A 24,993-nucleotide genomic window follows, 5' to 3' on the forward strand; every position below is an offset into this window, starting at 1 on the left:
TCGTCGGTGAAGCCATGAGTCAGCACTGCTGAGTCAGGAACTAGACCCGCTGAAGGCAGTTCTAATTCCTCTCTAGCATGATATTGTTTCAATTTATTTACATGAATTGTCCTTTCCACCTGGTCCTCGAACACTCCTTTTATAACAAGATTAACCGGCCCCGCCCTTTTAATTACTCTATATGGTCCTCGCCACCTCGGAGCTAGTTTCCTGCTCTGATTGGTGGGTGCAGCCTCATTCACTCTCAATACGAGGCTTCCTTCCGTCAACTCAAGAGGGCGCACTTTCTTGTCATAAAAATGAGCATACCGAGTCCGTGCCTTCTTGGACGCTTCAGCTGCAATATTCCATGCATTTCTCATTTTACCAAGGACCTCTGAAGGATAGTCCTCCCCGTATGCAACATTATGTCTGTTAAGCAGACCTGAGGGGAAATTGCATGAATTACCAGTAAACAAATGAAGTGGTTGGGTGTTAATTGATTGGTGGATGGCAGTATTCAAGGCGAACTGAACATAGGGTAGGTGTTCATCCCAGGTGTTTGCATCATGTTCAGCAAGGATTGCAAGCATATCCTTGACTGAACGATTAGTCCGTTCCGTCATTCCGTTTGCTTGTGGGTGGTAGGCCGTTGTAAAAGCCGAAGTTGTCTCTAAAATCTTACAAACTTCTCTAAATATATTCCCATTGAATTCTTGACCCCGGTCAGAGACTAAAACTTTAGGAGGTCCGAATACAGTAACGAACCTACGCAAGAACGCAGATTTGTCATGTGGAAAACTCGTCTTGTAAAACAACAACAAAACTGTCATCAGAGGTGTCCGAGAACCAGCGGGAACGCTCGTTAATCAAGGGAAAGCTCGTCAGTCAAGACATAATTTCAGCGAGTGGCTTGTTCGTTACTCGAAATGCTCGTAACTGGAGCTGCTCATCATTCGAGGTTCCACTGTAATTATAATGGGTGTAATTCCTTTATCAAAATTGCCACAGTGGTCACCATGCTATTTCCTGACAGCTGGTGTCATCTACTGTCCAATGATACCCAACAATGTACCCCTACGGTACATATTAACTGAGTTAGCTTTGGTGCACTCTCTCTGTGCACTCATGTGAGAAAGCACAATGTGGTGTGCATTCACTACCACACATCTGTAAGCTAGCTGGTATTCCAGTCTCTCAAATAAAAAGTGTTAATTACTAAACGGAACCTCTGGAGATGGTATAAATCCATGATGAACATCATGGATTATGAGATATATAAAAGGGCATTCAATTCAGCTACCCAGGAAATCACATTAGCCAAAATAAACTACAAAAGAAAACTTGCTCAAAATATGAAGGAAGATTCAAAATCATTCTATGCTTACAAATAAGAAGTAAAACCAAAACAAAGGACTCTGTAGGACCCCTAAAAGACAAGTTATACTGGATGATAAAAAGGGCAGCAAACACACTGAATGAATACTTTACATCAGTGCTCATACTAGAAGGATTGAACGACATCCCATCACCCACACAAATGTTTGAAGGAGGTGAAGAGAATGAATTAAGTGATATACCCATTACATGCAACACAATTAGGAAGAGCATTGACAAACTAAAAGACTTAAAAGTCCCTGGTGTCGATGGATTTCAATCTAAAGTCATAAAGGAACTGGCAAGTGCACTATGCATACCACTGAAACTCCTTTTCAGAAAATCCCTGGACCAAGGGATAATTTCCCTGGATTGGAAATATGCAAATGTTACCCCTATTTTCAAAAAAGACAGAAAGAGTTCGGCAGAAAACTACCGTCCGATCAGCTTGATATCACACATCTGCAAGCTCATGGAGAGAATCCTAAGGGAGGTAATCATACAACATCTCACAGAGAACAATCTTATAAAATCAGTGCAACATGGGTTTGTTAAAAATAGATCCTGCCTTACTAACCTGCTCACATTTGTGGAAATGGTAACCAGCTATCCAAACAAAGGACTTCCAGTAGATGTAGCTAACATGGACTTTGCTAAATCTTTTGACTAGGTACCACATGAGAGACTGGCAAGGTAATTACTGGCACATGGAATAAATGGGAGAATACTGGAATGGATAAAACAATGGTCAAAACATAGAAAACAAAGGGTCGTGCTAAATGGGAATGAATCTGACTGGGAAGATGTGCTAAGTGGGGTGCCACAGGGGTCTATTTGGAGGCCAACCCATTTTGTCATATACTGTACATCAATGACATGGAGGGGAATATTACAAACCACATCATCAAATTTGCAGATGACACTAAGATCTATGGTAAAGTTTGAAGTGAAAGTGATATTGAGACCATACAAAGAGATACATGAACTCCTCAAATGGTCAGATGACTGGCAAATGCTTTTTAATGTTGATAAATGCAAGACCTTACATGTGGGGCATAACAATGTCACAACTACCAAATTGACAGCACCCCCTTACAACATTGGTGTCTTTATTCCAATAATCTTGGATGATGTGTTTAAATGAATGTTTCATACATTGGGCAAGACATGCATTTCAGGTTCAGTGGTGTCTTTCTAATGCTGCATACATGAATATTTGATGTGTGTGGGAACCGACCTGTGAGATTTATATTTATATGAATTTATATTTACGTTAATTTATATATTTCGATAGCAATTTGTATGATGTTAAGTGGACTGTATTTCTGCAATAATCTCACAAATCGATCCTTACACATTAGGGGGGGTTTATATTAAATTTATATATATGCAGCCAATCAAACTACAATATTAACTATATATATTAGTATACATTGAGGAGGTTCCTTATCTTATTGTACAGCAGGCTCAGTCCACCAGGTATAACTAGGATGTAGACACCAAATTATCCTCGTTTGAGGCTAGCTTCCATCACCCTGATAACTGATATACCAAGTCTTCTTGCTTCCTCTTGTTCCTGTCAAAGGGGAATCCTAATATATGACAGCTATATCAGAGAAAACACTGTATAATAGATAAGATAAGGACCAAGACTTAATTACCTTTATTGAGTCGATCATTTGTGTTCTAACCGGCTCGCCCTATATCTACTAACATTAATGGCCAGAAATGATTAGATAAACGGGTTTCGGAAAGACACTCTCCCTGTGGTTGTTCACAGCGTGTTGATGATGGCAGAACACTACTCTGATCTCCATAACACTTCATCCAAGAGAAATTATAGGAGCTGAATTTGCTCCACGACTCTGGTCTAACAAACAATGGCTGACCACTTCCTCACGACTGACGCTACTGGCTATCCTTGTCCAATGTCAATAAGTGATAGAAGGGTCACATTTACTTTATTTTGATACTGATAATTAATACTGAAGTTAATTTATATGTAATGTTTTTATGATGGTCAATGAGGGTCAATGATATCCCGTTCTCTATTGACGAAAAATTCCACTACAAGCTACATTTTCTATGGGTAACTTGTTTATACAACAGCAGCAATATTATCTGCCTGTTGAATTGATATTATTAAATGGTGTCGGGTTTTCCGACAATATGCCCTCTTTTCAATAAATTTGGCCTGCATTTCTGTTCTTTTCCAGAATGACATGGTCCATGAGCATCTCATTAAAATATTCTGTAAAATAATCACTTTCACAGATATCTTCACACATATATGAGAAAATGTCTAACACCTACATCTGTATCATCAAATGTAGATATTTGTGGAACAAAGTCATCACCATCATCCCACAGGAGTACACTAATGCTGTTTGTGGCACCACCACCACCACCAACCCCACCATGAGCATGAATCCAACCTCCAACAAAATTATGTTGGCTGATTAAGCTTGTCTAATATACACAGTATACACAGGACAGGCACAAAGAATTGGATTTGACACTGATTTTCCGTCAGTTTCCCATGCAACATCACACAGTGTCATTTTGCAGGGAGAGATGCTGATACAGCAGACCTCTGCATAGTGACACCAGGGGAAACCCACTAACACTAGTAAGGGGAGCGAGTGTAACTAGCAGAGTCTTATGTCAGGAATGAGCTGGTTAGGGATTTAAACCCAAAACAGGGCTCTGGTTGTTGCACTATAATGTTACTTGCATACAGGCAGACAGAGTCCCAAATCACTCCATGATAAAACAACAGCTGACCTTGGCAGCCACACTCCCACTACTTTTGGTCAACCAGCAATGGACACTGGAGTGCTTGAAATTTACCTAGGTGATCACCCTGTATGCATCTTGATCTTGGAGAGGGGTTCAGATTCACTTATTAAGGGTTGCGGCTCCAAAACTGGCCTCGTTGTCTTGTGTACACACCCTACTCGAGCCGCCATGACTCTCCACTCTCTCCTTGTTTGGAATGACTTCAGCCTACCTGGTGACCACCGAACTAACCTTTTTGACATTTGTTCTGTTTTTAATTTTTTTTTATTTTTTTTTTTTATTTCATTTTTTTATTTAAGAAACATGGAGCAGCCTACCTGCTGAACACCGAGCGAACCTTTTTGACATTTGTTGTATTTTAAAAAAAAATATTTTTTTTTCTACAAAAAAGTCATTGCTTTGCAACATCTCAGCAGTCACCCCTTTATGTCCCAGCATCATTAGCATCTTTAACCCTTAACATGCTCGGGGTCTAATATCCTGCCATCCGCACAGGCGCATGTCATTTTGAAAAAAAAAAAATTTTTTTTTTTGCTAATCTGTTAAGTTCTGTTCACTGATCACGGGAAAAATAAAAAAAAATTCTATTGTACTTACTTTTGTTGCAATAGAGCCGAGAAGCACAGTGATGAGAACATAAAGGTATAGTGCTCCTGAAAAATAGGTGAGATAACAGGAAAGTGCTAAGGGAAGTGAAAAATCGGATGAGAAAAAGTTGCCCTAGTGTTTACAGTGCAGAGAAGAACATTCAAGATGGCCACTGGCAAGGGGAAAAACAAAACAGAGCTTGATTTTGAGGGATTCAATGAAGAAAGCATTGATATTAGTAGTCTACATAACAAGTTGGTAAATTTAGATACTATAGTGAACTCTCATGTAGAAATAATTAGTAAATTGAAAGAAAGTAATGACCATTTGAATAGCAAAGTTTTATGTCTTGAGGGTTTAGTGAAAGACTTGCGCAAGGATAAGAATCAATTGGAAACAAATTGCAAAGCCATGGAAGAAGAAAATAAACTCTTAAAAATAGCTTTGGAAGAAGTTAAAGTAAATTTAAACATAAATGACTACAATAGGTTAGGCAAGGAAATTCAACAGGAGAAACAGCTTTTGTCAGCACAGATGGAGGAAGTTACACAGGGAATAGAACAGTGCAAGAAAGATATGCAACTCACTTATGCACAAGTGGCCAAGGAGAAGGAAAAAATAGAAGAAGCAGTAAAGGAAGTCAAACACTGCAGCAACCAAGATAAAACAAACATTAGGCTAGAAGTGAGGAAAGAATTGGCATCTAACCCGAAGTTGGTGCAAAACACAGTTAATCGGAGTAAGTCCCTGATCATTTTTGGCTGCAAAGAAAAGGCGATAACATCTAGGTCAGAAAGAGCTGTAGAAGAAGCTAAAGTAGTAGATAAAATTGTTGGCCTCGTGGAAGGTCTTACAAACAGAGAGAATGTGTGCGACTACAGGAGAATAGGCAGGTACGTAAAAGGGAAAGATCGACCTTTGAGGATCACCCTAAACGGTGCCAAACAGATGGAAGAAGTACTAAGGAATGCTAGAAAATTGCAAAGGGATGAGGATGGGAAAGGGTGGTCGTTAAGACGAGATCTTTCAACAGAAGATAGAGAGAAGCTGAAACTGAACCTCGCCGAGGCAAAACATTTAAATGAGAGCAGGAATGAAGAAGAAATAAATTCTTTTTTCTACAAAGTGATAGGGGTAGGCAAACCAGTAAAGTGGTACATAAAGGCAAACCAACAAAATCAATAGAGAGAGGGGGAGTGAAGAATAAGGAGAGGGGGATCAAGTTCCTGAAGATTGCATACACCAACATAGATGGAGTAAGATCGAAGATACTGGAGTTAAGTGATGTAATACAGCTGCAGACACCAGACATTGTTGCACTCACGGAGACAAAACTTGAAGATGTAATTTTAAATGAGGTCATATTCCCAAGGGGCTACTCAATTTGGAGACGGGACAGAAAAATTAGGAAAGGCGGTGGCGTTGCTGTGCTGGTAAAAGAACACCTAAAGGTGAAGGAAATAATGACTGCCAATCCACAAGAAGTTGACATAATAGCACTAGAGATCTGCTATGAGGATGATAAACTAATGATGATAAATGCATATAGTCCACCGCCAAGCAGCACATGGTCAAAGGAGGAGCTAGATAGTAAACGTGAAGGTCTTATAACAATAATGAGAGAGATTATAGCGAGAGCGGATAACGATAGATCACGACTGTTGATAGTCGGTGACTTCAACTTGAAATCCATAGACTGGGAAGCATATGAAGCTAAAACAGAAGATTTTTGGACCTGTAAATTTGTAGACCTCATCCTGGAAACATTCTTGTATCAACATGTTAAACAAGCTACGAGGATGAGGGAAGGGGACGTTCCCTCCATGCTAGATTTGATATTTACCAGGAAGGAGGAAGAGATATTTGACATTCAGTACCTTCCTCCCTTGAGTAAAAGTGACCATGTCTTTTTGGGAATAAAGTATGCAATGCGTTATAAGCTGGAAGAAAATAAGGAGGTTGAAGCAGTTGAAAAACCAGACTTCAGGAGAGGACATTATGGTGACCTTAGAAATTTTTTTAGTGAGTATAATTGGACAGACTTGATGCTAGGCAAGGAAGTGAATGAGATGTATGGCAAGTTTTGTGAAATATATGATAAAGGCACAAAAAAATTTATACCAAAACAGAGATGCAGAACTAGGAAACAGGATTGGTTCAATAAAAATTGCGAGAGGGCTAGAGACCGAAAGACACAAAAATGGAATCAATACAGGAAGAGGCCGAACCCCCAAACATACCAGCGATACAAAGATGCGAGAAACAACTACACGGCAGTGAGGAGAGAGGCAGAAAGAAATTTTGAAAAAGGGATTGCGGACAAATGTAAAACAGAACCAGGTCTATTCTATAAATTCATAAACAACAAATTGCAGGTAAAGGATAATATTCAGAGGTTGAAAATGGGAAATAGATTCACGGAAGATGAAAAGGAAATGTGTGAAACACTAAACGAAAAGTTCCAAAGTGTGTTTGTACAAAATGAAATCTTTAGGGAACCAGATACAATAAGAATTCCAGAGAACAACATAGAACACATAGAGGTGTCTAGAGACGAAGTGGAAAAAATGCTCAAGGAGCTCGGTAAGAACAAAGCAGCTGGCCCAGATGGCGTTTAACCATGGGTTCTGAGAGAATGTGCATCTGAGCTCAGCATTCCACTTCACCTGATCTTTCAGGCATCCCTGTGTACAGGAATCGTAGCAGACGGGTGGAAACAGGCTAACATAGTTCCAATCTACAAAAGTGGCAGCAGGGAAGACCCCCTCAATTATAGACCTGTATCATTGACAAGTGTAATAGTGAAAGTATTGGAAAAACTAATCAAAACTAAATGGGTAGAACACCTAGAGAGAAATGATATAATATCAGACAGACAGTATGGTTTTCGATCTGGAAGATCCTGTGTATCGAATTTACTCAGTTTCTATGATCGAGCCTCAGAGATATTACAGGAAAGAGATGGTTGGGTTGACTGCATCTATCTGGACCTAAAAAAGGCTTTCGACAGAGTTCCACATAAGAGGTTGTTCTGGAAACTGGAAAATATTGGAGGGGTGACAGGTAAGCTTCTATCATGGATGAAAAATTTTCTGACTGATAGAAAAATGAGGGCAGTAATCAGAGGCAATGTATCGGAATGGAGAAATGTCACAAGTGGAGTACCACAGGGTTCAGTTCTTGCACCAGTGATGTTTATTGTGTACATAAATGATCTACCAGTTGGTATACAGAATTATATGAACATGTTTGCTGATGATGCTAAGATAATAGGAAGGATAAGAAATTTAGATGACTGTCATGCCCTTCAAGAAGACCTGGACAAAATAAGTATATGGAGCACCACTTGGCAAATGGAATTTAATGTTAATAAATGTCATGTTATGGAATGTGGAATAGGAGAACATAGACCCCACACAACCTATATATTATGTGAGAAATCTTTAAAGAATTCAGATAAAGAAAGAGATCTAGGAGTGGTTCTAGATAGAAAACTATCACCTGAGGACCACATAAAGAATATTGTGCAAGGAGCCTATGCTATGCTTTCTAACTTCAGAATTGCATTTAAATACATGGATGGCGATATACTAAAGAAATTGTTCATGACTTTTGTTAGGCCAAAGCTAGAATATGCAGCTGTTGTGTGGTGCCCATATCTTAAGAAGCACATCAACAAACTGGAAAAGGTGCAAAGACATGCTACTAAGTGGCTCCCAGAACTGAAGGGCAAGAGCTACGAGGAGAGGTTAGAAGCATTAAATATGCCAAAACTAGAAGACAGAAGAAAAAGAGGTGATATGATCACTACATACAAAATAGTAACAGGAATTGATAAAATCGACAGGGAAGACTTTCTGAGACCTGGAATTTCAAGAACAAGAGGTCATAGATTTAAACTAGCTAAACACAGATGCCGAAGAAATATAAGAAAATTCACCTTCGCAAATAGAGTGGTAGACGGTTGGAACAAGTTAAGTGAGAAGGTGGTGGAGGCCAAGACCGTCAGTAGTTTCAAAGCGTTATATGACAAAGAGTGCTGGGAAGACGGGACACCACGAGCGTAGCTCTCATCCTGTAACTACACTTAGGTAATTACAATCTGCATGTTCGCTCATGCAGTACACGCCCGGGAGGTGTTGCGCGCGGTCCTCAAACAGCCAGAGTTGCCACAAATATATTTTCGCGCTATTTATTTACAATGTCTAAGCACATTTTATCTAATTTTTTTTCACTAATTGTGTTTCAAATACTGTTTGAACATATTTTGTATCAATAATTGTTGCATATTTGAGTATACACAGGCGCACACAAATGTTTTCAATTACGGCAATATAATATGTCATTACAGTCTATTATATTGTATGTTCTGCTTATATTTGTATATATTTACACACACGCACACGCTATCTGCTTATATGTTTACATATTTACACACTCGCACACGCTATACACACTTTGAAGCACACTTAGAAGATTTCTAGACTGTGGTAGTCATTGAAGCAGTCGACAGCACATAATGGGATACCACACGTTTCACACCATGTTTGCACAAGCTTCCGTTTCTTGTCTCTACGTGTCGTTGTTTTACACACCAAGCAATCACGTTGGGCTATTGCACGCTTCACACCAGGTGGCAAATACTTAAGTTTGTGTGCTAGGAAGCCTTCAGTGTGAGCGAGGCGTGGAGTACCAGCATGCTGCTACAGTGGGTTTATGATGGGCCGCTGAATACCTGGGACATCTTTTGCAAACTTTCCTAATAACTGTATTGCAGCATCAAATACAAAGTCACGGAAAGTGGGCTTACGTCCAGTTCTCACAAGGTACATGTTGAAACAGTTCAGCATGCTTATGTCCACAAGATGGAAGAACACTTTTTTCGTCCACCTACATGTCTTCCGCACACACTCTGCAGTGCCAATCATCATGTCTGATTTATCAATCAACCGCATGTTGATATTATAGTCTAAAACACAGTCTGGCTTATATAGTGGTGCGTTTGTTTTATGGCTCACTTTCCCACTGTTCACCATTGTTCCATCATGAATTGTTGTCAACAAGTTCACCTCTCTTTTTGTCTTTCCACCGAACTGACAGAATGTTATCACTTTTCCTTCTCTGACTGCAATGTCGTTGTCAAACACAGGCATTTCCCTTCGTTGTGGCTTTACTGTACCAACCAATCCGGTTCTATTTTCTAGCAAGAACCGAGCTAGCAAGGGACTTGTATAGTAATTATCTGTGTATAAAATGTGTCCCTTGTTCATCCACGGAGCCATGATGGTCTTCACTACACTCCCCGAGAATCCATGTTCGGCGTTACCGGGAATGTCTACATCACTAGCCGAGTACAGAATCATGTGTAACACGTATCCTGTCTCACAATCACAAAGAACAAAAAAATTCAGGCCAAATCGGTTTCGTTTTGAGGGAATGTACTGTTTGAATGGAACACGTCCCTTGAAAAGTATGAGAGATTCATCAACCACCAGCTTCTGTGCTGGTACGTAAAAATCTCTGAATTTTCCAATAACATCGTTCATGTAGTGCCTCACTCGCCACAGTCTATCATCAGGTGTTCGGTCCTGAACACTTCCAAAATGTAGACACCTGAGGAGTATCTGAAACCTGTCTCGTGACATATATTTCCCGAATAAAGGTGTTGGTATTGTCTTGTCCTTGCTCCAATAGTCATTTATTGCATGTTTGTGACAGTGCTTCATCAACAAACAGAGTGCCAAAAACACATACATTTCCGCCACTGTGGTATTTTTCCAACGCTGCAGTCGTGAAAATTCTGTGATTTCCCTCTCAATCAGGTAAGCAGCATGCAGGTTCGTTTGGTGTACAATGTATTCCATGAGTGGTTCATCATAGAATGCTGTAAAATATTCCATCTCAGCCATGTCCTCACCTTGATTAGGGAAAAGGTTTGTAATCCCTACATCATTATCGTCAAAGTGAGGAATATTAGGAATAAAATCGTCACCATCACTCCACTCAAGTACACCAGGCGTCCTGCGAGATGCAGAGGAAAGACGGCGAGGAAGCGATGCATACCGGCGACCAGGAGCTGAATACCGTCTGCGAGAAGCACGGCGGCTACGTGCACGTGAGGTGGGTGCACGTGAGGTGGGTGCACGTGAGGTGGATGCACGTGAACACGAGGGTCTTGGTCCCTCATGTGGTGCCATGCGGTGGCGCTTGGCCGGGCGAGATGCTGCTGACGCGACAATTTCTCGCCCAGTTACACCACTGGTACCAGCCACAGGCTCAATAAAACTTTGATCTGAGTCACTAAACCCAGAAAAGGAGTCACCTCCCTCTGACTCGTCACCCTCAAACAGAAAATATCCACAGGAACTGTGAGGTCGTGGTAGAATTGGGGTAGAAACTGGGCGAGGAGGCATCGGTGAGCATATAGGCCTCGCCATGGCATGGCGGTCATTCTCACTTTCACTGCTGCTGCTACTATCACCCGACAACTGTGTATAATCCTCATCGTTGTCTGAATCGTCAAACACACTTTCTTCACCTTCAGAGAATAATTCGTGGGGTATTTGCTCTGGGGTGAGGGACTTAGTGGTGCGTGCCCGTGAGGCGTTTGACCGTGCGCTCGCCATGGTGACTCTCGCTAAACTGAGGCCTCCCATGCCTTCGGATCGTGAGCGGGAATTTTTTTCAAAATGGCCGCTGTTTACTAGAGCCCCTGGGCAGCGTATGGGACCCCCAGCTACACCGCGGGCCATTCAAATCGTGCGCGGTACCCATACACTTCATATGAAGTGAAGCGCAGTTGACTGGTAAAACGATTTACACTTCATATGAAGTGATGCGCACTTTAAGGGTTAAACAAAAACAACATAATTTATTTGTATTGTCGGAGGCATTTGAGAATGTGCAAGAAGCAGCGCGACCCCACCATGTGGTGTCATCGTTATTCAAACGAGCGGTCACCATATGAGACGAATTGTCGGCGATCTGTCAGTCGTTACCCAAAATGTTCGCCATTTGAGGCGATCGTTATTCGAGGTACTACTGTATATATTATCTGATACTCCTTCAAAGGATACCTGATCAACCAGGCTGTGATTCTTATGTCAGGCTGCAAGCAACTGCATCGCACAGCCTGGTTGATCAAACCACCAACTAGGAGGGCTTGTCAGAGACTGGGCCGTGGGAACACTGATCCCAAAAATCGTCAACAGGTAGGCACCTCGTCTCCTTTCCAGGAAATACATTTTGAGAGCTTTGAAAAGGTCCCAATAATTTAGGTGCTTTATCGTGTTTTGCCATATATGTTCTCTGTATTTCCTCTTTTCAGAAATCTCTCCTGCTATGATAGGGTAAGTGAGTAATGAGTAGTACTCAAGGTGGGACAACACCAGTGATTTCAATAATACAGTATTAAAATTGTGGTTGGATCCCTGGATTTGAATGTTCTCATAATCCATCCAATCATTTTTCTGGCTGACACTTTATTTGCTTGGTTATGGTCAATAAACTTTGGGTCATCAGGTATCATAATTTCCAGATCCTTTACATGTTTTTTCTTCTATTATTTGATCTGATTGTGCCTCGTTTCCTGTACAGTATTTCATTTTTCATTTCGTGTTTAGTTTGTATATTTGGGTTGTAGTGTTAATTATATTATTACTATAATAATAATTATTATAGTAATTGTTGTAATTAATAATTAATACTCTTCCTTCTGCTGGGTCATGAAGGAAATCGGCCTCGGGTGAAAAGAGGCTGTGACGATCTCCATTTCGAACCGTAGGTGAGGGGCTCAGACATCCACCTACAGGGGCTCGTGCGGCCCGAGCTCTGCTTCAGGAGGCTGGGGTGATTCTTGCCCATGCTGTGGTAGTTCTTCTCTGGCCCCGACCATGGCAGTCTCTGGGTTTGGAGTCCCTATGCCTTCTTTTACCAACTTCGAAGTAAACTCCGGAGCTGGAGCCCCTAGGGCAGTTTGTTGGTACCTTCAACCTCATTCTGACAGTTACTGTGATTGCGCTGAAACTAATCGTATTGGCATTTGCCTTTCCATTGGAGACTTTTGGCGCTGTGGAGGGGGGGGGGAGCTGCTGCATAGGTGACAGCTTCTCCCCCTCATATCAACCTACCCTGGCTTTATGCTCTGGAGAGGCCACTCCAGGCTGACAACCAGAGTGCAAATCCATAGTCTCCTGTGACTGATGGATGCCTGCTACAGTGTTAAGACAGGTATTCTGTTAAAGGGATTTTCTGGTGTTTAAGGTTCTTTTAATTGTGTCATTGAGGAAAGTTGTATTATTACCCAAGTGTAGTTACAGGATGACAGCTACGCTCATGGTGTCCCATCTTCCTAGCACTCTTTGTCAAATAATGCTTTGAAACTATTGATGGTTTTGGCCTCCACCACTTTCTCGCTTAACTTGTTCTAACTGTCAACCACTCTGCTTGTGAAAGTGAATTTTCTTATATTTCTTTGTTTAGTAGTTTTGTTTAGTTAGTTTAAATCTATGACCTCTTGTTCTTGAAGTTCCAGGTCTCAGGAATTCTACCCTATCAATTTTGTTGATTCCTTTTACTATTTTGTATGTATGATCATATTGCCTCTTTTTCTTCTATCTTCTAATTTTGGCAGAGTTAATGCCTCTAACCTCTTCTCATAGTTCTTGTCTTTCAGTTTTGCTAACTCTTTAGTTGCATGTCTTTGCTCCTTCTCCAGTTTGTTGATGTGCTTCTTAAGATATGGGCACCATACAATCACTGCATATTCCAGCTTTGATCTCACAAAAGTCTTGAACAATTTCTTTAGTATTTCACTATCCATGTATTTAAAAGCATTTCTGAAATTGGAAAATGTAGCATAGGCTCCTCACACAATGTAGTTTATGTGGTCCTCAGGTGATAGTTTTTTTTTTATCTAGAACACCCTCTGGACACACAGAGATCTCACTAACGTGATGCATCACGTTAGTGGGATCTCTGTGTGAACTGTGTGAACAAATATGGATTTGTTCACCCTCTAGATATCTTTCTTTATCAGAATGTTTTAAAGCTTTTGTTACATAATTTGTAGGTTGTGTGTGGTCTGTTTTCCTCTATTCCACATTTCATAACATGGTATTTCTGGGGGGAGCCCCGTCGGCTCCCCGGAGCTATCCCAGGCTGATATGCTAATGTCAGACTTTGGCATCAGTCATGTGTATGGAGTTCTTAGGCCTACCGGGGACCACGGCCAGAACCGGGCCCCCTCAGAGAGGCAAGGGGAGCAATGGCCTATAGAAGCCCCCGTGTAGTTGGAAGCATTCTATGTCTGCCATCGACCGGAACAGGCACCCAGAAAGGTAAGCGCCCCAAAACAAACCCCTATTCTGGTTAAAATTGCTACCTAATACCGAACTAGTGGATAGAACTCCCCAACCGAAAACAAGCAAATTAGTGTGACGTCACACACTGCCGCGCCGCTGTCTGCGCAGCTCCCCCCTCCCCGGGAGGGGGAAGGGGGAGCCCCAGACCCCCCGCGCCGGCTACCCACACCTCAGTTCTTGAGGCTGATGCTATAGGCGATGGTCGTGTGCTCTGGCTCCGGTGTCGCTACTGCACTGTGCTTTGAGTGTGGTGTTAGTTTTGGGGGTGCATCATGTTTTGTGTCTCGGTTGCGGCGCTTCGCCGTTATTTGCGCGCCACAGCTTCTGTGTCCGGGGACGCGCTGTGGGTTGATCCGGTTTCCCTTCTTCCCTGTTCGCGGGTTCGGGTCTCTCAGGTCGTCCGCAGGGTTATTAGGTCTAGCCAGCCTGCGGTCTATCCCCGTGCCCATGACGTTCGTAAGTTCGCGGCTCTTGCTGCCGTCTTTGGGAATATGTCTTGGTCTGATATTCGGGCGCGGGGATTTTGGCGGTCGAACAGGGTCCTGGCTGCTCGTTACCTTGTGAATGTCCCTGGCCCTCGTCGGGCCTGTGTTGCTTTGGGTCGGCGGTTGCAGCCAGTTGTCTCGGCTTCGAGTTGAGGGGTGAGCGACGACCGCCTCCCGGGTAAGTCCCTCTTTTTCTGTCTGTGGGTAGTTAGCTCCGGGGAGCCGACGGGGCTCCCCCCAGAAAACCAGCGTTGAATGTAATGAAACGCCATTTTCTGGGCGAGTCCCGGAGGCTCCCCGGCATCCCTCCCTCCCTCCGGTCGGCGGTTTTTTCGCGTTTTTGACATCCAGCCTCAAGAACTGAGGTGTGGGTAGCCGGCGCGGGGGGTCTGGGGCTCCCCCTTCCCCCTCCCGGGGAGGGGGGAGCTGCGCAGACAGCGGCGCGGCAGTGTGTGACGTCACACTAATTTGCTCGTTTTCGGTTGGGGAGTTCTATCCACTAGTTCGGTATTAGGTAGCAATTTTAACCAGAATAGGGGTTTGTTTTGGGGCGCTTACCTTTCTGGGTGCCTGTTCCGGTCGATGGCAGACATAGAATGCTTCCAACTACACGGGGGCTTCTATAGGCCATTGCTCCCCTTGCCTCTCTGAGGGGGCCCGGTTCTGGCCGTGGTCCCCGGTAGGCCTAAGAACTCCATACACATGACTGATGCCAAAGTCTGACATTAGCATATCAGCCTGGGATAGCTCCGGGGAGCCTCCGGGACTCACCCAGAAAATGGCGTTTCATTACATTCAACGCTGGTTTTATTCACATTAAATTCCATTTGCCAAGTGGTGCTTCATACACTTATTTTATCTAGTTCTTCTTGAAGGGCATGCCAGTCATCTACATTATTTATCTTCCCTAGTACAGTGGCACTTCAATTAACGAGTTTAATCCGACCGGCACCGAGCTCATCATGTGGAAAACTCGTCTTGTGAAACAACAACAAAACTGTCATCTGAGGTCTCCGAGAACCAGCAGGAATGCTCGTTAATCGAGGGAAAGCTCATCAGTTGAGACATATTTTCTGCGAGTGGCTTGCTCGTTACTCGAAATGCTCGTAACTGGAGCTGCTCTTCACTCTAGGTTCCACTGTATCTTAGCATCATCAGCAAATATGTTCATATAATTCTGTATTCCTTCTGGAGGTCATTTATATGGACAATGAACATTACCTGTGCAAGAACTGAACCCGGTAGACCACTCTTGACATTTCTCCAGTTAAATACATTGCCTCTGATTACTGCCCTTATTTTTCTGTCAGTTAATGTTAGAAGCCTCCCTGTCACTCTTCCAGTATGTTCCAGTTTCCAGAACAACCTCTTATGTGGAACTCTGTCAAAAGCCTTTTTATTTTTTTTAAGTCCAGATAGATGCAATCAACCCAACCATCTCTTTCCTGTAAAATCGATGTGGCTCTATTATAGAAACTAAGTAAATTCGCTACTCAGGATCTTCCAGATTGAAAATCATACTGTCTGTCTGTCATTATATAATTTTTCTCCAGGTGTTCTACCCATTTTCTACCCAGGTGTTCTAATATTTTGACTATTACACTTGTCAATGATTCAGGTATAAAATTAAAGAGATCTTCCCTGCTGCACTTTTGTAGATTGGAACTAAGTTAGCATTTTTCCACACATATGCTATGACTCCTATGTACATGGATTCCTAAAAAATTAATTGAAGTGGAATTCTGAGCTTAGGTATGCATTCTCTTAGAAACCAAGGTGAAACTCCATCTGGGCCAATTGCTTTGTTCTTACTTTGCTCCTTGAGCAATTTTTTCACTTCGTCTCTAGACACCTCTCTGTGCTCTGTTGTTCTTTGGAAGTATTGTGTCTGTACACAATTAAATCACATTAACGTGATGTAAGAATGAGAAAATCAGTAAGAGCCATGAGGAGGATTCAAACCTGCTCACTTGGTACTCCCAAGCTAACTCCCTAGACCACCATGTCACAACATGGTCAAAATCAATGCAGCCTGGGATTCCACTGAACTCCCAAGAATTCCTGAGGCACTACAGTTGAAGCTCAATCAGTAATTTTTTCTTACTGAGTCTGGTTTTCTGAAGCTTTCATTTTGCACACACTTTGGAACTGTTTGTTTAACCACCGTACTGTGCCGAGTTTATTGTGAAATTCCCCCTGTGCGCATGAAATAAAGTGTTCCCTAAAAATCTTTTTTCTTCATAAAATGATAAATTCCCTTCCCTGAACATGTCTGTATAAAAATAAATACCAAATTCCACTTACTTTGGCTGTGGGGACGTGGACAAGGTGCACTGTGACGTCATCAGGGGTTGGTTGCCTGTGCGCGACTCGCCCAGACACGGTCGCGCGGGCCATTCTAGCACCGAGTGTTGCCACAAATATATTTTCAATTATTTGTTCTATGTATTTCCAATGCGGTTTTATTTGTTTTTTATCGTATATGATGCATATTTGTGTCCTTTACAATATATATATACCTGTATAGAGTTGAACGTTCATAATGTTCCATGAAACTGTGATACATGTGTTAGTAATGTGTTCACGATAAATGTATATTGTCGCAATATTACTTGTTAAAAATTCACTAAAATTACAATATGTACAATTTCACACACTATATACACTATTCACACACATACAGTAACACACTGTATTACACACTCAGTACTTCGGAAGTGAGTAATAATCAACGTAGTAGTCCATGGTACACAGCGCGACTTCGGTCTCATTGCACCAGGTACAGATAGATTTTCGCTTCCCGTTTCTTCGTTCTGTGTGCTTGCAAATAACGCACTCACGTACACCCTTGGCATTAGTACCTGTAGGTGGTATGTAGCCAAGCTTGTAAAACATTAGGTAGTCTTGAAAAGATTACAGGAAAAGATCAATTTGTAAGATAGTCGGGAAAAGATTGCTTTGTAAGGTTCCACACAGGAAAAGATTCATCCTGCCTCAAAGAGTGTCCGTCAGTCAAGACTTAACAGTCTCCGTGGTGTAGTGGTAAGACACTCGCCTGGCGTTCCGCGAGCGCTATGTCATGGTATAGCGTATCCTGGCCGGGGAGGATTTACTGGGCGCAATTCCTTAACTGTAGCCTCTGTTTAACGCAACAGTAAAATGTGTACTTGAATGAAAAAACGATTCTTCGCGACAGGGGATCGTATTCCAGGGACCTGCCCGAAATGCTACACGTACTAGTGGCTGTACAAGAATGTAAACAACTCTTGTATATATCTAAAAAAAAAAAAAAAAAAAAAAAAAAAAAGATTCAGCTATTCTTGAAAATATCTATGGAAAACACCACCATGGAAGCCGCTAACACTGTTCATCTATGCTACTTGTATCAGATGCATCATCGCTGAACACAGAAAACGATTCATCTATGTATCATCTAAATAAATTGGAAATATCATAGGTGGGCCAGGGTGGCACTCAGAGCTACAATTGGATACGCTCGCTGTATCGTCCTCATAGGTGCTGCATCACTTGCATCCGACATTTGTGTTAGGTCCTTATTGCACCTAGCTTCACCAATATTATGACCCTTATGTTCTTCAAACAATAAGGTTTGAATTTCACCGACAGAGCGCAATCTTTCAACACTGCGTCGGATAGCTGTTTGGGACCCAGAGGTGCGTGCTCCACCCATGGTTGCTCATTCAGTACTAACCCAGCCATCAACCAGCCAGCAGCCCTAGGGCATTCTGGGAATTTTTTCCAAGATGGCTGCATTTCACTGGAGGTCCTAAGAGTCTCTTTCGTACACAACCAACCTCGCACACATTTAGAATGGGTACGAAAAAATCAAAGAGAGTTTTCTCGGTTGACGTAGTTTCCCACTAACCGAGAATACTCGGTTGGCGCAGTTAAGTGGGTAATGTTTCACACATTTCCTTTTCATTTTCTGTGAATCTGTTTCCCATTTTCAACCTCTGAATATTGTCCTTTACTTGCAGTTTACTTTTAATAAATTTATAGAATAGGCCTGGTTCTGTAATACATTTGTCTGCTATACCTTTTTCAAAATTTCAAAATGTGTGGTGTTCATATTGTGTTTTGTCTTTGTTTTTGTTTGTTGGCTAGGGTTTTCCAGTATGTACTGAGTGCTTGTATATTTAATGATGTTTTCACTGATGAAGTCCTGCCAGTATGTGTTGAAGACCCATTTCTACTTTGTATTCCTTGTAGTTTCATTTGATGTTTTTGATGCTAGGGATGAGTGGGTATATTAGAGCTTTGTATAAGTGTATCTTCACCCATGTTTGTGAATGTCTTAGTCTGTATAGTTGTTAAAGTGATTTCTGTGTGATTTCATGCTTTGGGGTGATATTTGTGTGTATTTGTAAGTTTTTATTTTTGTTGGTGAGACAGGTATGAATATGGATGTGGGAGATTGTGGATAGAGTTTTAGTGGAGCTGTGCTTTCTCATTTGTTACAGAAATATATGATTGTTGGCTTTGTCAGGTTTGTTTGGAAACACCAATTGTATTCCCATTGTATGATTCCATCAATTTTATCGTGTACTTTGTGAGACAAATTGTTATTTATTGTCAAAGATTCTGTACTTTGTATATATTTGTTGACTTAAAAGACCTGATGATATCTCAATGTTTTCTTTTGCAGTCCAGAAGTCAGAACAACAGCAACATTTGCAGTTCCAACACTTGCTGGCACTAGAGCTCATATGTCAGAAATACTGCATACACGATCAGGTCATCAGCAGTGTCGTGAAACTCATTACTGTGTCAGAAATACTACATGTGGGGTAAGACTTTGCCTTGAGACCATTTAAACATCTGAATTATTACATCCACATCTGCAACATCTTGTGGATGGATGTTTTCTCAACACCTTCAGATAGTGTCATGTGGTGCCTTATCACCTATTGTAGTAAAGCGTTTTTCATCTGAAGAGTTGTCTGTACATCTGTTATCAACATCTGATACACTGTGCTACTATGGGAAATATGTGTATTTAAATACAAATCTAGTGTATCATATATATTACGATCTCACTATTTATTGATAACAAATTGTGTGTAAGTATTAAATATGTTTCTTAATTTTATTTGGTTAGAAAACATTTCAAGGTTATGTAAATGATTTTTTGGCAGGATAAGTTTATTCTTGGTTCTTAGTGTCACAGTAAGTTAATATAAATATTTTCCCATTCCAAAACATTAGACACTATTTCTCCTAAATGAACTTTTGTATGTTTTGTAAGAGAAAAAATGAACAAAAATCCATATACTATATAGTAAATATAGATTCTTATTTTAGGTAATTTGATCTTAAACTTGATAGGGTTATCTAGATAAGATAAAATATCAGTGCTCTTAGTGTTCAGAAATTATTTCTTTCTTGACATGAGGGTATAGTGGATTTGATATATTAAATATAAATATAAAAATCTGACATGTACATGGTACACCTGATAGGTATATTCTTGTAAATATAGAAGACACACACATATTCACACAAATGACAAGCCACATAAGGTCCCATATTATGCTTGATCCTTGTGCTGCAGCTATATGTATAATAAGATATTCCTCAGTACACTAAAAGAAATATATATAATATGTATTTTCTCTGGAAGTGATACAAAGTTAAAAGGTATGATTTTGAAAAATTAAAAAGAAAATCTTGTCACATGATTTGTTTGGTATGTTTTAAAGTCATCCACAGATGTTAATTTTGCTGCATATGCAAGTGCATTTGTTTGTAAATGCTTTCATATTAACTAATTCACAGGAAATATTGTACAGTATATTTAAAGTCTAGCATATTATACAATATACAGCACAATATTTTCTTATTTATGAATCAGTAACACCAGTGGCTTACATACAGTATTGTACAATTTTGCATACTTTTATGTCCTAATAAGTAATTAATTTGTTTGTATTCATACCAAATAGAAAGGGATTTTTTCCAGTAGTTTATTTGATCTCCAGTGCCGTCAGTTGACAGCAGAGGTAACGCTTCATAACCTGGCTGCTCTGCGCTGGCTGCCAGGTAGTATATAACTTGGATTGTAGGACATGTAATTAATGCAAGTATTAGGCATCCTTAACAACATTTGCTTTAGTAATACACACAAACTCGTGCTGGTTAAAACCACATCATAAATAAAGGTTATTAAGACTTTTCTCTAATATTTATGAAGTAAACAAGAATTTACTCTGGGGAGTAATGATAAATATCAGTGTCTTCAAGACAAATGAAATATTGTATCCTACATTTTATTTGTAGAATAAAAATACTAAATAATATTTAGCATTTTTTCTATTAAATAGCTTTTCAGATCTATACATTTTAAACTGTACACAAATTTCTTCAAAAGAAAAACCTCATCAGTGTTGAATTTTCAAAAACAATATAATAAAGCATATCATATAATAACATACAAGACTTTATAGAGAAAAAACTCAATGTTAAAGATTCATTGTTTAAAACATTCAGAAATACTGTATCAAAGTTAAATATGAGTGCTCATTCAGAAGAGAAACCATATCACTGTTCTGTATGTCTAAAAGACTTTTCACAGAAATCAAATCTAATTAAACACACAAGGATTCATACAGGAGAGAAACCATATCACTGTCCAAAGTGTCCAAAAGACTTTTCAGATAAATCAGCTCTTATAACCCATATGAGGATTCATACAGGAGAGAAACCATATCACTGTTCAGAGTGTCAAAAAGACTTTTCACAGAAATCAAATCTAATAACACACATGAGGATTCATACAGTAGATAAGCCATATCACTGTTCAGAGTGTCTAAAAGATTTTTCACAGAAAGGAAATCTAATGAAACACATGAAGATTCATACAGGAGAAAAACCATACCACTGTTTAAAGTGTGTAAAATACTTTTTAGAGAAATCAAGTCTAATAAAACACATGAGGATTCACACAGGAGAGAAACCATATCACTGTTCACAGTGTCTAAAAGCATTTTCCGTTAAATCAGCTCTAATAACACACATGAGGAGTCATACAGGAAAGAAACCATATCATTGTTCAGTGTGTGTAAAAGACTTTTCGCAGAAATCAAATCTAATAACGCACATGAAAATTCATACATTAGATAAATCACATCAGTGTTCAGAATGTCTAAAAGACTTTTCACAGAAATCAACTCTAATAAAACACATGAGGATTCATACAGGAGAAAAACCATATCACTGTTCAGAGTGTCTAAAAGACTTTTCAGAAAAATCAAGTTTAATAAAACACATGAGAATTCATTCAGGAGAGAAACCATATCACTGTTCAGAGTGTCAAAAAGATTTTTCAGATAAATCAGCTCTAATAACACACACGAGGACACACACAGGAGAGAAACCATATCACTGTTCAGAGTGCCTAAAAGAATTTTCACGTAAATCAAACCTAATATTGCACATGAGGATTCATACTGGAGAGAAACCATATAATTGTTCAGTGTGTCTAAAAGACTTTTCACGTAAATCATGTCTAATAAAACACATGAGAATTCATACTGGAGAGAAACCATATCACTGTTCAGAGTGTCAAAAAGACTTCACACTTAAATCAAATCTAATATTGCACAGGAGGATTCATACAGGAGAAAAACCATATCATTGTTCAGAGTGTCTGAAAGATTTTTCACATAAATCAAATCTAATACTGCACATGAGGATTCACACAGGAAAGAAACCATATCAGTGTACTGTGTGTCTAAAAAACTTTTCACAGAAATCAAATCTAATAACACACATGAGGATTCATACAGTAGAAAAACCATATCACTGTTCGATGTGTTTAAAAAACTTTTCACAGAAAACAACTCTAATAAAACATAAGAAGATTCATAAGGAGAAAAATAATATCACAGTTCATTGTGTCTAAAAGACTTTCCAGTTAACCCTTAGACAACGGCTATGGAGAAATGTTCATACCTCAACTATTATGCTCAAAAAATAAAAAAAAAAAGCCAACAAATAATTTTTCATTATAGAATTATTAACTTCTATGCAGAATGTAAGAAAAATACAAAAATAAGTGAATATTTATCGTTTTACTGGGTGGAGGTGCTCTGTAATACACTATTCTGGCACTTGTCAATGCCTGGTGCTCAACTTTGCTAACGCTTCATGTTTTATCCTCCGATGTTTTACTGATTGTTTTACCACTTGTTTTTCTTTATTTACATCCACAAAGAGCTTTTATATATACTGTACATCCATATTAGCATTATACTGTACATGTATGACCCATACAATAATTGTTTATTATTATTATTATTATTATTATTATTTATACACTCTAAACAAGAGTGCTTACATTCTTGTAAAGCCACTAGCATGCATAGCATTTTGGGCAAGTCCTTAATCCTATGTTCCCCGGAATATGACCTGCCAAATCATTTAAGAACGCGGTACCCATTTTACTGTTGGGTAAACAGAGGCTACAATTAAAGATTGACGCCAAAAATGCTTGCGAAATGCCAGGCTAGTGTTTTACCACTTCACCATGGAAACTGACAGAGACTGAGGTTTGAATCATCATATGATGATGACCTCATTCTCCTAGTAATTCATGATGATAACTGCATTTGTACCATGAAATGGTAGCAGGATTTTTTCCCGGGTCAAGGTAAACTTCATTACATCCACATAAACCTATTAGTATATCCATATTTGCATTATACATGTAAAATCCAGACAATAATTTGTTAAATCTTCATATGATGATAACAGCATTTGTACCATGAAATGGTAGCAGGATTTTTTCCCGGGTCAAGGTAAACTTCATTACTTCCACATAAACCTATTAGTATGTCCATATTTGCATTATACATGTAAAACCCTGACAATAATTTGTTAAATCTTCATATGATGATAACTGCATTAACCTGTAAATCAGCAATTGACCATAACGGTTGTCTAAGAGTCAAATCACATCTAATGAGACACTTCAAGATTCATGTAACAAAAGCAGTGTCAGTGCTCTGTGTCTAAATACTTTTCATGTAAATTAAGTCTAGAAAGACATGAAACTTCTGATGGGAAAACAATAGCATTCGATAGTAATTAAGTACTACTAAATTTCAATAATGTAGTAGAGTAGAGCTGGAGTAGAGAAGTGCTTTTTAAGAAGTTACAGTGCTTTTTATTGTTCCAAAGACTATTCATAAGCTTGATCTAGTTCTCCCCTCTTAGGTCCTACATTTTCATGGCTGGTGTACATAGTTTCAACCCCCACTTTCCTATCTGTTAGGGCAGCAAATGGGCTCAGGTGTTCCCTGTCTTTAGTACCCCATGTGAACCATTGAACCAAAAGTCGGTGGAGTGGTCCGTGAGAGAATATTACCCTGTTTAGATGAATGTTAGTATCCAAGCCAGGGTGTGAGGGTGGAGGAAGTCTTTGCATCTGTGTAGACAAATAAACATTGCAGTAGGTTTTCCATCTTGAAAAAAGGGATAGATGAGGATTTATTATTAAGACTAAATGATTATTGGGTTTAAGGCCTATTATTCTCTTGAGGACTTTTAAGACTGACCTCCAGATACATACTTTATTCCTGAACATATTCCAGGATTAATGTAAACTCAGTACAGTAACACCTTGACTTACAATTGCCCCGACTTACGATAATTTCGAGTTATGATGTAAATTTGATCGAAAAATGCGACACGACTTACGATAGTGTCGTCAACTAACAATATTTGTTGGTACACGTTTGGGTTGACCGAGTGCGTGGTTCCCGGTCACGCGGGCCAACCTGCCTCAGTTTACTAGAGCTGCCTGCTTAGTGATGATCACGCCTATAAAAAATTCAGTTTTTGTGGTGATATTTTGCTTTTTGAACATTAAACTGATTATTATATATCATGCCATGGGTCTCAGAAAGTCAGTGGTAAGGTTCAACCTAAGAAAATAGTTGTGAGTTGAGGCAATAGAGGATATCCCTTCCTCATTAAGAAAATGTGTGAAGTAGGGCAACCCGTTCTCGCAAATTCGTAAAGTCAATATTGACTTATTAACTACGTGCATAGGTGATATACTAAACATAATAGATACCCTTAAAAAGATTCATAGAAAACACCAACCTTACCTAACCTTGTTAGTATCTTAAGATAAGCATCTTATTGCTTCGTAATTACAATTATTACTTAACCTATACCTATTATAGGTTAGGTAATAATTGTAATTACGAAGCAATAAGATGCTTATCTTAACATACTAAGTAGGTTAGGTAAGGTCGGTGTTTTCTATGAAGCTTTTCAAGGGAAACTATTATGTTAAGTATCTCACCTATGCACATATTTAATAAGTCAATATTGACTTATTAAATTTGCAAGAACGGGTTGCAACGGGGAAGAACTGC

General features: G+C 39.8%; 1 protein-coding gene across 2 annotated transcripts in view; it reads left to right on the forward strand.

The window, feature by feature from the left end:
• Positions 1–24,710, forward strand: part of LOC123772509 (zinc finger protein 271) — a 34,623-nt gene extending 9,913 nt beyond the window's left edge. The window contains exons 1-2 of one of the 2 annotated variants that reach the window (XM_069325913.1): positions 17,270–18,425; positions 19,257–24,710. In XM_069325913.1, coding sequence (XP_069182014.1) covers positions 21,120–22,511 — 1,392 coding nt within the window. In that variant the 5' untranslated portion in view covers positions 17,270–18,425; positions 19,257–21,119 and the 3' untranslated portion in view covers positions 22,512–24,710. Of the gene's footprint in view, positions 1–17,269; positions 18,426–19,256 lie in introns of those variants that run through there. The other variant, XM_045765742.2, reaches the window with a different exon arrangement.
• The last annotated feature ends 283 nt before the right edge of the window (positions 24,711–24,993 follow it).

Source organism: Procambarus clarkii, chromosome 17 (assembly GCF_040958095.1).
Source record: "Procambarus clarkii isolate CNS0578487 chromosome 17, FALCON_Pclarkii_2.0, whole genome shotgun sequence".
Classification (NCBI taxonomy): Eukaryota; Metazoa; Arthropoda; class Malacostraca; order Decapoda; family Cambaridae; genus Procambarus; species Procambarus clarkii.